The following is a 14,495-nucleotide window of genomic DNA, read 5'->3' on the forward strand; positions in this document are numbered from 1 at the left end:
AGATAGATAGATAGATAGATAGATAGATAGATAGATAGATAGATAGAATAAATGAACATTAATTAACTTATGTTCCAGGTAAGCTCTGGACACACACACACACCCACATACACACACACACACACACATTTCATCTCAAAATAAAAACTTTCTAGTAATTAGAACTGTCCAAAAATGGAACGGAATACTTTCTATTCCACTCAATTTAATTCACTTCAGCAGACAATATTTCTTATATGAAAGGAGAAAGGCAGTGCAGTAAAGTGGATAGAGAGCCAGGTTTCCTTGACGCCACAAAGACAGGTTAAAGTTCTAATCAACATCTTCAAGCTGTGTGACTGAGGCCAAGTCACCTGACCTCTCAGTGGTCCAAAACACTTTCAAAGACACTAGGTTGTCAAAAAGTTTCTGGAGAAAGGGATTTCCTCACCAGGATCTCCAGACACAAGTCAAAGCACACATCTGGACATACTGAGCTAAATATTTGGAATAAAAAGACAATGAAAAAAGGTCCCTGCATTCAAGGAGTACATACTATATGCAACTTAATTTAAAGTTTACAAAACGCTCTACTTACAATGTCATCTGATCATCACAACCTTTGGAAGGTAGGGAGCTTGCTTGTTAATGAAAGTTTTTAAGCAGATGGGTATGATGGTCCCTTGTTAGAGATTCTGTGGAAGGGATTTATTGTTTGGCTAAGGGGGATGATTGGGCTAGGCAACCTCTAAGATTTTTTCTAGTTCCAAGAGTCTGTGGATTAAAAGTCTTTGCTTTTAGAAAAAAGTTGTAAGAATAGAATAATTCTGTATCTTTCCCCTTATGTTAAATACATATAATACATTTTGAGTACTGAAAATACATCATACAGAGCCTTCTGGAGTTTACTAATAAAATCAGAAGCTGAAATTGGAATTTAATTTTCCATTACACTTTCTATATTCAAGGCATCTCAAAAGGCTTCACAAATTAATGTTACTCTCATTATAGTGACTGGAGTTGATTAGAGCAGTAACATTGTATATGAAGATAGTTCAAACTACAAGTTTAATAAAACACATACATGTTACATATATATGCATAGATACCATGTGGGCATGTGTGTGCTTACATGCACACATATAAAAATACACAAATACACACATTTTTAAAGAGATCACTGTGGCCCAAAGTAATAGAATATATTCTTACTTTTTTTTTTTTGAGACTGGGTCTACTTATCTCACCTGTATTGGATATGCAACCACTTACAGGTCATTCCTACTAATGATCAACATAGAAGTTTGCAGTCTGGTGAAGCCCATGGACCCATTCATAGAATTTTTTTAACTAAATATCTTTCAAATGAAGGTCTGTCTTCTCCCTCTCCCACCTCCACCTCCCAATAGAGAAAGCAAAAAAAAAAATCCCTGTTTACAAACATGTATAGTAAAGCAAAATAAATTTCTACATTGCACATGACCAAAACAAAAATCTGCACTCTGAGTCCATCACCCTCTGTCAGGATGTGGGGTGTCTGTTTCTGGTATCATGGTTCATCATTCTGATTATCAGAGTCTTTTGAAGTTGATTTTTTTTCAATATTGTTGTTATTGTAGAAATTGTTCTCCTGGTTCTGCTCATTTTACTCTTCATCAGTTCTTAGAAGTCTTCCTAGGTTTCTCTGAAACCATCCCTTTTATCATTTCTTACAGCACAATAATATTCCGTTACTTTCATATATCATAACTCATTCAACCATTCTGCAAGAATGGTGTTTTTTAAAAGTGTAAAATAAGATATACAGGATTAGAGAAGAAACCAATTATATTGAAATAGTTGTCAAAGCATGTTAAAAACAAGCATGGAGCTCAGATGAAGAACCTCTGCCCTTGAGCCACCCAGAATCACAAAGTCACTATATGATAACAATAATAACAATAACTAACAATAGCTAGCATTTATATGGCACCTACTATGTGCCAGAACTGTGCTGAACATTTTAAACTATCATTTTATCCTCAAAACAACCCGAGGAGGTAGCACGGTTGGATGAGATAATTTGTTGCAGTGGCTGTTGGTCCTCTGCAAGGACCCCTTTTCCTAAGCTACGTATTCCAGGCTGATTCCACATTAAGTAAATCTGCTTAAAGAACTATATAAATGCTAACCAAAGTTATTAGCAGTTGGAGCAACTACCTTACAAAATTGTTGTGAGCGTGTCTTAAGATAATGTATGTGAAGTTCTTTGCAACTTTTTTTTGGAAGAGACGAGTGATTTAATTGGTTTAGAGAACTCTCAATGGGGAAATCCCCTCTACCAATGCAGATTGGAGACAACTATGCAATGTGTAGTCTTAGAGGGCTGCCCGAAGCCCTGAGAGCTCAATGATTTTCTATATTCACAGATCCATTGTGTAAGATAGGATATGACTTGTAGACATATCTTTCTGCTTGGAGGCCTGCTATTGACTATGCTGTTCTGCTTCACATTACAAATGTAAAAGTGTTATATGAATATCAGTTACTATTACAATCTCTATTGTACAGATAAGTAAACTGAGGCTCAGAGAAGTTAAATAAGAGAAGCAGAGCAGTATGTGGATAGAGAACTGGAGTCAAAATCAGGAAGATACGATTTCAAATCCTGCCTCAGACATTTATTAGCTATTGTAACCCTGGACAAATTGCTTAAGCTTTCTATGACTCAGTTTCCTATCTATAAAATTTAAGGGTTGGATTTATTGGTTTCTAAAATCCCTTTGAGCTCCAAATGTACGATTTTATAACTGACCAATGACAGGCAGGTCTTTAGTGGCAGACTAGTAATCAGACTCAGGTCTTATGGCCAGTGTGCTTCCCCTGCCCCTTGTTGCTCTCAACCATTGGCTTTGACTAAACAGAGTCTAAATGGAGGGAAAATAACTGCATATGAATATGATATATAGGATGGAGAGGAAGGAGGGAGAGGAAGAGATGTTCAATTAAAACCCAGTGAAGACAGTAATCCCAAAGAAAACATCTCAGCAAAGTTTTGCTCACCATACAGTTTTTCAGAATTCATATAGGAAGGAGAAACACTTTTATATTCTTTAGCGAATCCATTTTTGCAGGTCTCAGCAGAATTAATCTACTTAATATTCAGAAAGAGTCAGACTCTGGCTGGATTTGTCTATAGCTCCTGTGGTGATAATCTCAGCTTTGGAAGCTTATATAACTAAAATGTCGGACCATAAAGATGTTCAAGTTTGCTGAGGCTTCACTGAAATTTGAAGCCCAGGAGATATTATAATAATTGTTCAGGAAGCATTTGGAAAGGAAAGCCCTCCTCACTGTGACAGTAACAGAAGCCATATTCAAATACTGTAACCCTACTTTACAAAAGAAATTCAGCACTATCGCTCCCTTAAAGATAGTCACTGTTTAATATCCCACAGAAGGCAACACACAGACATTTTCCATGACAGCAATTTTGCTATGCTGCTCTCCTTATTGGAAACACATTGTGGTCCTGCTGTATCACACTGAGATGAAAATAACAGCAGTATTAGAAAATAAGCTAAAAAGTGCTGTGTCTCCCCAGAGAGATCTATACTAAGGTAACTGAAATAATTTGCATAGTTCATGCCTTGGCTTCTAGATCAAGATCAAGTGAAGAGGAAAGTTATATAAGGACTTAACCCCCCCCCCCCCCAAAAAAATACTTTTCTAAGGACAAGAAAGTACTCAATCTGTTTTAGGATTAAGCAAAATTTAATAGTACAAAACTCTAGTCCTTTTATTACCTACTAGTTCTTAACATGTTTGTATTGGAATCTATACCACTCTTAGGCCCCAAGCTCTTGGCTGCTAAGATGTCATGAAATAAGGCATATCTTTTTATTGTAGGTTTGTATAAATAACAAATAATACTTCTAAAACTTTAGTCTAAGACCAAAATGGGAGATGTCTTAGTTATTTTACATAATAAAGACAAGGAAGTCAAATGTTCAAAAAGTTGCTATTAGATAACTGAAAATAACTGGCATATCCATATACATTGAGATTAAGTAGGTTGTGTGACTTGGAGTTAGGAAGACCTGAGTTCTAAATTTGCCTCAGATAGATAGTAGCTATTTGACCCTGGGCAAGTCATCTTAACATCTGTCTGCCTCAGTCTCATAATCCATAAAATGGGCTAATATAGCACCTAACTCACAGGCTCATAAAGATTGATTGAGTTAGTGTATGTAAGTAACATGCCTTACAAATCTTAAATATATATGTAAATGCTCTTTATGATTGCTATTTGTTCTTCAGAATGACTTAGGGATGTGAGTTCTACAGATAACATTCTCCCCATTTTATAGTTGAAGAAACTGAGAATGAGGAAGTTTAAGCAGCTGGTCCAGGATCACACAAAGTGATCTAACAGTCTGAGCTGGCATTCAAACCTAAATCTTCTTGATGCCAGATCCTATGTTCTATCCCTAAACCACTTCGATGTCCTCAAGAGCTTATTCTGCCCCAAGATAGCAGTACCTTTGGAGTTATGACTTAGCTTTACTAAGCTGTGTGACCTTACATCATTTTACTTCCATAAGCCTCATAAATTTTAGGTCCCCTGCAAGGGATCTTGGAAACCATACTTTCCAACCCCCTTTCCCCCCACCCCCTATTTTACAGCTTCAGGAGTTAAAGGCTGGAAAGGTAAAGTGATTTATCTGAAGTCACATAAATAATTCAATAAGTAGCAGAACCAGGATATGAACCCAGGTTCTCTGAATTTTGGTCTAAGGCAACTAGAATTAGAGCATAGTTGTTCAGTTTTTAGTTCTGAAAAAGAAGGGCCTTGTACTTGATTATCTGTAAGAACCATTCCAGCTTAGAAATACTATAATTGGTGATAGAGTCAATGATGAGCACTTAATTGTCAAGCTATAGATTTCAGTCTGAACAAAGTACATCATACAAGATACCTGTTATCTTTAGATATCCAACGTCACGAGTTGTTAGGGGCAAGCAGAAATCACAATTGTGAATGGGCAAATCATCTTTATTTTAATCAATCAAAAATGTTTCTCTTCTATTTTTTTTCTTAGTTAATCTTAAAAATCAATGTTTTCTTTCTTTTAACCACCAGTGCCCACACAATGTTTTACACCATATTGGTGATGCTCTTATGTCACAAAGAGAAACATTAAATCTATTCTTTACACAGAAGCAAACTTCTTTTTGCTCTCCCTTATTTTCCATTCTTAAATACTGTGCCTTAGAGGATTACCTGAAATACTGAGAAGTTAAAAGACCTTACCCATGATCACACACCTATTCTGTGTCAGAGGTGGGTCCTGCAACCAAGTGCTCCTAACTCCAAGGCCGGTCTTCTGTCCATTACTGTTACAATGTTGCCTTTCTCTAAAACAAAACGGACTCATTGCTGGCCTAAGTCAGTAAAGGTGATTTCTGCAGCAGTTGTACCCTATATTGATGAAATGACAGGTCCAGATAAAATTATTTAGTAACGGGGAAGTTCCCAGCCAAAATTGATTGCACCGTATCAACACTGATAGGCTTCATTTTCTCCTAGGAGAATGCTACAAATCTAGCAAGCAAATATGTTATCGTTTCCTTTTTTCTCTTCATGTCTACACAGACTCATACACACATTATTTTCAAGCAATGTATCATGCAAAACCAGGCCTAAAATTACTGTAAGACAGGCAAAGAGGGCATTGGCCCAGAGAAATGACTTCTAGAGCACTATTTATCCCTTTGCCTTATCTCTACAAATTGCCCCCAGGTCCCATTAACTTGGTATATCTCAAATGGGGTGCCTTTCCCCTAAGCCTTCATGGTAAAGGACATACTGGTGAAAAGGCCACTTCTCCTACCTTCTGACTATGATCAGACTGTCCTCTTTGGCATCCCCACATTCCCTCTTCCCCAATTAAGTGAAATAATTCCTGATTACAGATCTGTGGGAAAAAATCCTCAAATACAACTCAGTTCCAAAGGTATCCCACTTCTTCCACGTCAACATCACAATTAGACTACCCAGCCAGGAAGCAAACATTACTGGGTTAGTCGTCACTCTCCCATAATTGTAAAAGTGGGGAAAAACAGAATTAAAAGGCAAGACAAAGATTTCAAGTGTCGCCAGGAGTTAGAATGGTTCATTGCATTAACCAGTTTGTAAAATGTTCCCAATCTAGCTAATTGGGCACTTACCTCATCTAGTTCCCACTCATCTTGTTTTCATAGTAATAGTGATAAAATGCCAAGACTCTAACAGTTGTAGGGCAGGCTGGATCATCATGTGATTTATCAATTAGACACCACAGGGTGTTGCTGGGCAAGAGACCAAAGGCTGAGTGATTCCACCTCTGGCAGGTGCCAAGATGTACCTTAAACTACTCCCCATTAAGTTGTAGTCCAGAATCTCCTAATGTTGTTTGTGATGACCCCAGTCACCCTCTCCTCTCTCCCTGGGTTCAGGTATTCAGGGAAAATTGCTTACCCATTGAAAGCTTTTAAATGCGTGTACATTTAAGCCAGCAACATTTTACATTTTACCCTGTTAAATTATATCTACTCTCTTCATGCCCTATCGAATTCATTTGTAACTGTTAAATTCACTATGAAAACCCTTTTGTCATTGCAGATAATGGTAGGAGAAGGCATTCTCTACTGTTGCCTGTCCAAAAGGAGAAATGGGATTGGAATGGAGCCCAATATAAATGCAGGAGGCTGCAACTTCAACTCTTTCCTTAGAAGAGCCGTCAGATTCGTTGGTGGGTTGGAGAACCAATTACAAAAAAAGAAATGCTTTTTCAAGTTGAAATGTTGTATTTAATTACAGATACTAAGTTTTTTAAGCTATAATTTAGTTGTATAATTTCAAGTAGGAATAGGATAGGTCTTAAGCAAGAAGCCATTGGTTAACCCCAAATCCTAGAGTTGGCATTTAAAATGTGGTATTTACATTTTCCATTTTCCCTATAACCAAGATTCACATACGATAACTGTTGAGTATTTTTTGCACAAACCATGTTTCCCAGGTGGGCTCATTGGGGGAGTTATTCTTCTTTGGGTCTATCATCTGGATTTGCTACTGACTCTTGGTATGCCTTGGCCAATTTGACCTGGACTAAGAAGTGATGAAATTAGACCAGAATCAAAACCCTTGCACTGTGTGAACAATACAGCTGGCATTTCTGTGTAGCAAGGCTGTGTAGACAAAGGATGATATGGGTATAACAAGACAGGATTATGTGCTGTACTTTGATCAATAAAACTTTAATCAAGCAGAATAATACACGCAAAGTATTTTGCAAACACTATGTAAATGTAAGATAACAATAATAATAATAAATCACTTCCAAGTTACCAATTTTACCTCTAAAATAGTCAGGAAAAACATCATTTTCTACAAAATACCAAATTAAATGTATCACTTGTATGCTACCAGGGCATCCTACTTAATACATTACTTATTCAATATGACTCACTTCCACCCTCTTCCACCTCCCAAACAAAGAGAAATAAGAACTCAGATATGCATTGTGTCAGGAGTTCTGCAATCCTGAGCAAGCCACTTAAGCTGGTGGGAAGAGAACAAAAAGATTGCAAAAAAGGTCAGAAACTTAGAAGAGCAGATAAGACACCTAGGATTGAATTGCTTTTTCTTAGAGAAATATCTCTCTTCATGGCAGTGCTTAACACAGTAGGCATTAGCTTATTATACATAGTAAGCATTAATAGATGTTTGTTTATATGACTTGGCATAGCTATAAAATGCTATAGGAAAGTGGGCAAATAATTTGGAAATGACCTAGAGATGAGGTGAATAGCTCAGTAACTCTTCTTGATCTAAGAAAAATCTTCCTAGAGAGTCCAATTTCCCAGGAATTCCTGGAGATTCTCCAATTAGTATTCCATTTGGTACTCAGATATGGGAAGCCACAGGGCAAGGACTTTACAGGAAACAATCCACAGCTATGGTAGGCAAGTGGGATGAGACTTAGAAGTCATGACGTGTTCTCATAGAAATGAGTCATGCTGGAAGTATAAATCCCAAAGATGAAGAGGACAAAATCACGAGTGTTTGGGTAATACTGGAAATTGCAGACAAATTTCATAGTCATAGGATCTTAATACTAGAGCTAAAAAGAGATATCAAAGATCATCTAGTCCACCTCTCTTATTTTATAGATTGTTGACTTGATTTGGCATAGCTATAAAATACAATAGAAAAGTGGGTGAATAATATGGGAATGACCTAGATGCAAGATGAATAACTCAGGAAATCCTCTTGCTCTAGGGAGAGTCTTCCTAGAGAGCCCAATTGAGAGAGACTTGAGGCAGGAAGATTAACAAGAAGGTAATTGCAGTCTTCCAGGAATGAGGTGATTAGGGCCTGCACCAGCATGGTGACAGTGTCATAGGAGAAAAGGCAGCATATATGAAAGATGTTGTAACAGCAAACTTGAGAGGATTTTGGAACTAATTGGTTATGAGAGGATGAGGAGTCAAGGATGATACTGAGACCGAAAATTTGGATGACTGGGAAAATGGTGGTGCCCTCAACAGTGATAGGCAGGTTAGGAAGAGGGATGGTTGGGGAAGGGAGTTAATGGGTTCAGTTTTAGACATGTTAAGTTTAAGATGTCTATAGGATATCTACTTTAAGATGTCCAATAGACAGTTGGAGATGCAAGACTCAAGGTCAAGAAAGAGGTTAAGGCTGGCTAAGTAAATCCAGCAGATGATAACTGAATCCATGGGAGCTGATGAGATCACCAAGCAAAATTGTACAGGATTAGAAAAAAAAAGATGGACAAAGACAGAACCCTGGGAGACTCTTATGGTTATCAGAAGGGATCTGGAAGGAGATCCAGTAAAGGAACTGAGAATAAGCAGTAAGGCAGGAGAATCAGCAGGGAGCAGTGTCACAAAAACTTTGAGAGAAAAGATTATGAAGGAGGAAAAGGTTATTGACAATGTCAAAGGCTAAAAAGAGATCATTAAGGATGGGTAAAGGCCTTGAGATTTGGCAATTAAGAGATCAGTGGTAACTTTGGAGAGAGTAGTCTCAGTAGAATGAAGAGACTGGAAGCTAGACTTATGAGAGTTAAGAAGAGAGTGAGAGAAAAGGAAATGGAGGCATCTATTATGGATGGCCTTCTCAAGAAATTAACTGTGAAAGGGAGAAAAGATATAGAACGATAGTTGGATAGATGAATAACATAAGGGTTTGGTTTTTTATTGTTTTTATAGAATGGCAGAGACATGGGTAGTAAGGAGCAGTGAAATAGTCAGAAACAGGAAGAGATTGAAAGTTAATGAAAGAGTGAGGATGATAGAGGGGGCAATCTGTTAAGAAGACAGGGTTAGAATGAGATAACTTTTGCATGTAGAATTTGCATTTACCTTAAAAAGGTGGACTACCTCTTCACGTGAGATGGGGGTGAAGGAGAAGGTGGTGGGAGAAAGCAACTCATTGATGTGAAATGAGAAGGAAAAGGTGAAGGTTACATAAGAGGAAGAGGAAAAAAAAGAGGGAGTTCTTGATGTATGACCTCAATTGTTTCAATTGAAATATGCCCAAGGTTCTCAACTGGTAGGGTGGAAGAAGGGAGAGGAAGCCACAAGAAGGTTGAGTAGAAATGAAAAGATCTGGAAAAGGCCCTGTGATGAGTAAAATAGTGAATTGATTAGTGAGATGTGAAATGATTGCCTTGCCATTGTGAGGGCCCAACTGAGATTTTATAACATAAATTTGTAATAGACCGAGTCTGCACAACTTCGTGATTTTCTCCAGCTTGATGCAGTAGATGTTTCAAGTAATCTAAGACTGAGGCTAGGCAGGGCAAGATTGGTGATGAGAAAAGGGGACAAAGGACTAAAGACAAGAGGACAGAATACAATTGAACTGGTTCACCAAAAGATCCTAGTCCGGAGTGTGGTTAATGCAGGGATGATGATGGCCTGAAAAGGAACTGTGGGGTGAAAGAATTGGAGGTCATGGTGAGAACAAAGAACAAAGTTAGGAGCATCAAAGCAGAGGAAGAAGTAGAATGATGACAGATTATGCTCAGATAAAATTATTTTAGAATGCATGAACATGGAAAAGGAGCAGTTGTAGGTGATGGCAAGATCAAGGGTATTACCCAAACGACCAGACTGCCCATCTATTATTCCCTGTTTGTACTACATAACCTGATCACCTTCTTTTCTGACTATGAACACCCTTGAGGACATCTTTTCTTCCATTTTTAAATAAAAATCTGCATTGGCAATATGGTGGAACATCTACAAACCCCTTGATATTACAGCAAAATTACTAATATTGATGGATTTTGAGAGGATTGTTTCCTTTATTTTTAACTAGCTGTACTGAAAGATTAAGAATTCTCTAAAAAGGAGAGCTCCTGAAATAAATAATCTCAGAATAAATGGCCACATTACAGTAAATATTCACATTATGTGTTACAAACAATTTGGGGATTATTTTTTAAATACTGTTAAACATGATAAATAATAAAGGGGCAACATAAGCACCAAGAAGCTAATAGTCTCTTGTTTCTTTTTGCTTACAGGAGTTCATGTATTTGGACTTTGTTCTACTGCTCTCATCACCGATATCATACAACTGTCAACAGGGTACCAAGCGCCATATTTTCTGACTGTATGCAAGCCAAACTACACATCTCTGAATGTATCATGCAAAGAAAATTCCTACATTGTAGAAGATATCTGCTCAGGATCTGACCTCACAGTCATTAACAGCGGAAGGTTAGAGACTTTGAGATCTACAGAACAGCCACATGTCTAAATTTAAGGTTTTATTTCAAACAAACTAATTTTGTAGGCAATGTTTAGTGTGTTGCTTCGCATTTCTTTCACTCAGAGATCCCAACAGTCATTGAATTACAAGGGCCCAGCAATCAAGGAGCTCACAGTCCTCACAGTTTCTGATGGCTCATTCTCAGTCTTTGGGTATTTTTCAATGAGTCACATCAGTCTGTTCCGTGGTTTGATTTGGCTGATGTTATTTGCCTAGTTGGGATAATTTGGAATCAATGGCAGCTATACTTAATGGATATCTAGCATAGACCCAGGAAGGTCTATGTTTCACATGCCCCTCCATGATAATGGCTTATCTTATACAGCAACCTTATCTACTTTAAGAGGAGAACAAATCTCTATGGAGCTCTGTAAATTATAAAATTGTGACATTGCATGAATTTTGTCCAACATTGCCAATATATAAAGTCAGGAGGAAAACATTTCCATGGGCTGGTTAGTATTTTATAGTCTCACTAGAAGATACCTAAGTAGTAAAACTTAATGATGCTCATTCTTTGATACTTATATGACATTAGTAGTTAGTTGCCCTTGGTGACTATTTCACAAAATTATACAATTTCTGAGCTGGAAGAGTCTTCAGTGAATATTTAATCCAACCCATACCTAAAAGGAATTCCCTCTACATCAGCCAACCTCTGATTAAAGACATCCAGTTAGAGTGAAATCGACTTCCCACCCAGATGGCCCATTCCACTTGAGGATAACCCTGGTTGTTTGCAAGGCTGTGTTTGCTTTTAACTTTTTAAAAATTAATTCTATGCAGAGTATTCTTGTTGATACTACTGAGGAATATTCTCCCTGTCATTTTCCTCCTACTTAACTTATAATGTGTTTGTGTTTATGAAATTCTATTGGCTAAAGACTCAATTTCAAAATCTGAAGACTCATTTTTAAAACCACGTCTTCCATTTTGTCCTGTCCCAACATTTAAGTTATCTTCTTTAAACACTGTAAAATATTTTAGAACCATATTTCTTTTTTATTGAACCATTGTTGCTATTTCTTTAGACTTCTATGATATTTTCATCCCTGGAGTAGGCTAGTGGACCACTAAGGTCAAGTTTGACAACTCATCTATTCTCTTTTAAAAGTTAAAAATGTGTTTGTGTTTTTTATATCTATTATTTTTCTAAAGTCTTCCTCATAAATCTCTGTTGCTATCTAATAACTTCTGGAGTCATTTTTCAGGATTCTTGGGTAGGACCTCTGGAACCTAAATAATGATTTTCAGATGTATTCTGATGCATTTGTTAATAACCTGCAATTTACATTCATCTTGTCCCAGAAGAGGTTTTGCTACTTCTGGCATCTCATCCAGAAACTCCCCCTAGAACAATAAATAGGAGCTCACTGAGTTTACTAGTTCCTCCACTGACAACATAGTATTTTATTTCCTCCCCTAAAGTTAATGTTTTAAAGACTTTTTTTATCAACCATTTTATTCAAGGACGCTTCATTATTTCTGTTCAAATTCTGAAGGACTTTCTCTTGCCTCCTTGACTATTTAATCATTTTATGCCATTTCTATCTCCCTCTAAGACCATATTTATCTCTCATACTTCCTCTATTCTTATCAAATCAAGAGTATAGTTATTGTTTTCATCAGTTTATTTTGAAATCACTTCTTAGTGATTCACATATTTCTGCTCAGCAAATCATTCTGAGCGGCAAATTTGTTATAAAATCTGTATGTATTTGCTGTGAGAACCCTCAATCCCTCTCACTCTTCATTTTACCATCCTCATATTGAAAATGTCAATGGAAAGAATAATTATCTTAGTGTAGGTATCTGTATTTCTATTTTAAAACATTCCTCTTCATTCTCCAGGTGAGCTTTGTGTGTGAACATCCCATGTTCTTAGGGTGTTTATGAAAAGTGAGATTACATCTTCACTTGTGTAGATTCCCTTTTTAAAAACTTTCTTGAAAGCAGGTTTGGGTGTCTTTGGTCATCTTAGTTGCTTATGAATGTCTACACTAAAAACAAAATCCTCAGATCACTCATGGTGTCACTTTAGATAGGTTCCCTAAAATCCTCCTATGGGAATCTAAGGAAAATGATGGCTTTTGGGTATTGATTTTTCTGTTTCCTCTGGGGAAATGTTTAAGGAATCATATCCAGAATCCCTTTCATACCTGTATATTCATTTATGAATCTGCGTTACTTTTAGACTTGCCACTCCTCGCCTTTTTCTCTGACTTCTTTGGGGGAATGGTATGGATATTTTTGTTTAATGTTTCACAATTCTCAGGATTTTAGAGTGGGAAAGGATTTCTGCAGACAACTATTCCAAGTGGTCTTAGAAAAATCCCAAGTGGGACATAATCTCAATGGGTTCATCCTTTCTCTCTTTGAGGATTTTCAATGAGGGTGAAATCACTTAAACCCTGAGACATCTTATTCTGCTTTCAGAAAGTAGCTTGGCATAGTGGATAGAGAGTTAGCCTTGGAACTAGGAAGACCAAGGTTTGAGTGTCACCTCTGATATGTACAGACTGGGTGACCCTGGACAAGTCATTCAGTGTAACCTCTCGGTCTCTATGCAGCTCTAAGACCAATGGAATCAGAGGACCAATATCTATCAATATCCAGTTGTCAGAAAACTTTTTTCCTGACATTAAGACTAAATGTTCCCCTTTTGAAACTTTCACTCATTGCTCCTGATACTGTCATTTGGGGTTAAACAGAACAAGCCTTACATGACTTTTCCATGCACAAATCTTTAAATACTTAAATAAAAAAAAAAACAGAAAATGAGAAAAATTGAGTCCCAAGGACTAGTTTCCACATCTAGCATTTCAAACACCACCGGCATCATAGGTAAAGTCACTTATAACAGGATCAGGTGCCAGGAGCAAAATAACCTAGGAAAGCACAGCATAGATCTGTCTCTCTCCTCATCACTCCCCCCCATCACCCTCTACACATATATGTGTGTGTATATACATATATATATGTATATACACACATATATGTGTGTTCATGTTTGATACTACATATAGACCATCAATATAGATTTCATATGTATAGCTATAGACTATAGATATGGACTAGATATACAGTGGGGTATATGGGGTGCTTGGAGAGGACTAGAACTTCTGGTTTGAGTGATTGCTGAGTCCTTTTCAGGGTTGCTCATCCACCTTTGGTGTCCACCTGCCCAGCCAACTCTTCCCCATGGGTCCAAAAAGCTGTAGCATGCACAGCAGCCACACCCCAGTAAAAACATCTCAGCAGAGAGGTTAAACCAGGTTGAAAGTAAATGACAGGCTCAAACTCATCAGTGAGTTAGGGGAATGTCTACCCCAAGCATGTAAAGATTTCTCCTTTAAAATGGGCAGATGAGAACAATTTGTTCCAATGGCCACGGGCAGCTGAAGCAGGTGCTGTGGAACATGTTGTCAGACATCAAAGATGCCAAGGTCATCCACTGTATCCCAGACCATTACCAGTCACCTTGACTTTTGTCTTGCCACTGAACTGCAATGACTCTGGAAGACAAAGTGAGGCTGATGACTTCGTACAACTCTTACTTAAATCCAATTCACACACAAGTCAAGACATCACCCATAATGTACCTGGTCCTCCTTGAAAACAAAGAACAAACAACAACAACAAATACACACACATACATATATATATATATATATATATATATATATAT

General features: G+C 37.4%; 1 protein-coding gene across 2 annotated transcripts in view; it reads left to right on the top strand.

The window, feature by feature from the left end:
• PLPPR4 (phospholipid phosphatase related 4) overlaps positions 1 to 14,495 on the top strand; it is a 54,301-nt gene that overhangs the window by 29,195 nt on the left and 10,611 nt on the right. For both annotated transcript variants that reach the window (XM_027868282.1, XM_027868283.1), the window contains exons 3-4: positions 6,623 to 6,752; positions 10,560 to 10,755. In XM_027868282.1, the coding sequence (XP_027724083.1) occupies positions 6,623 to 6,752; positions 10,560 to 10,755 (326 nt within the window). The remainder of the gene's footprint in view (positions 1 to 6,622; positions 6,753 to 10,559; positions 10,756 to 14,495) is intronic.

Source organism: Vombatus ursinus, unplaced genomic scaffold (genome assembly GCF_900497805.2).
Source record: "Vombatus ursinus unplaced genomic scaffold, bare-nosed wombat genome assembly UNPS02014787.1, whole genome shotgun sequence".
NCBI lineage: Eukaryota > Metazoa > Chordata > Mammalia > Diprotodontia > Vombatidae > Vombatus > Vombatus ursinus.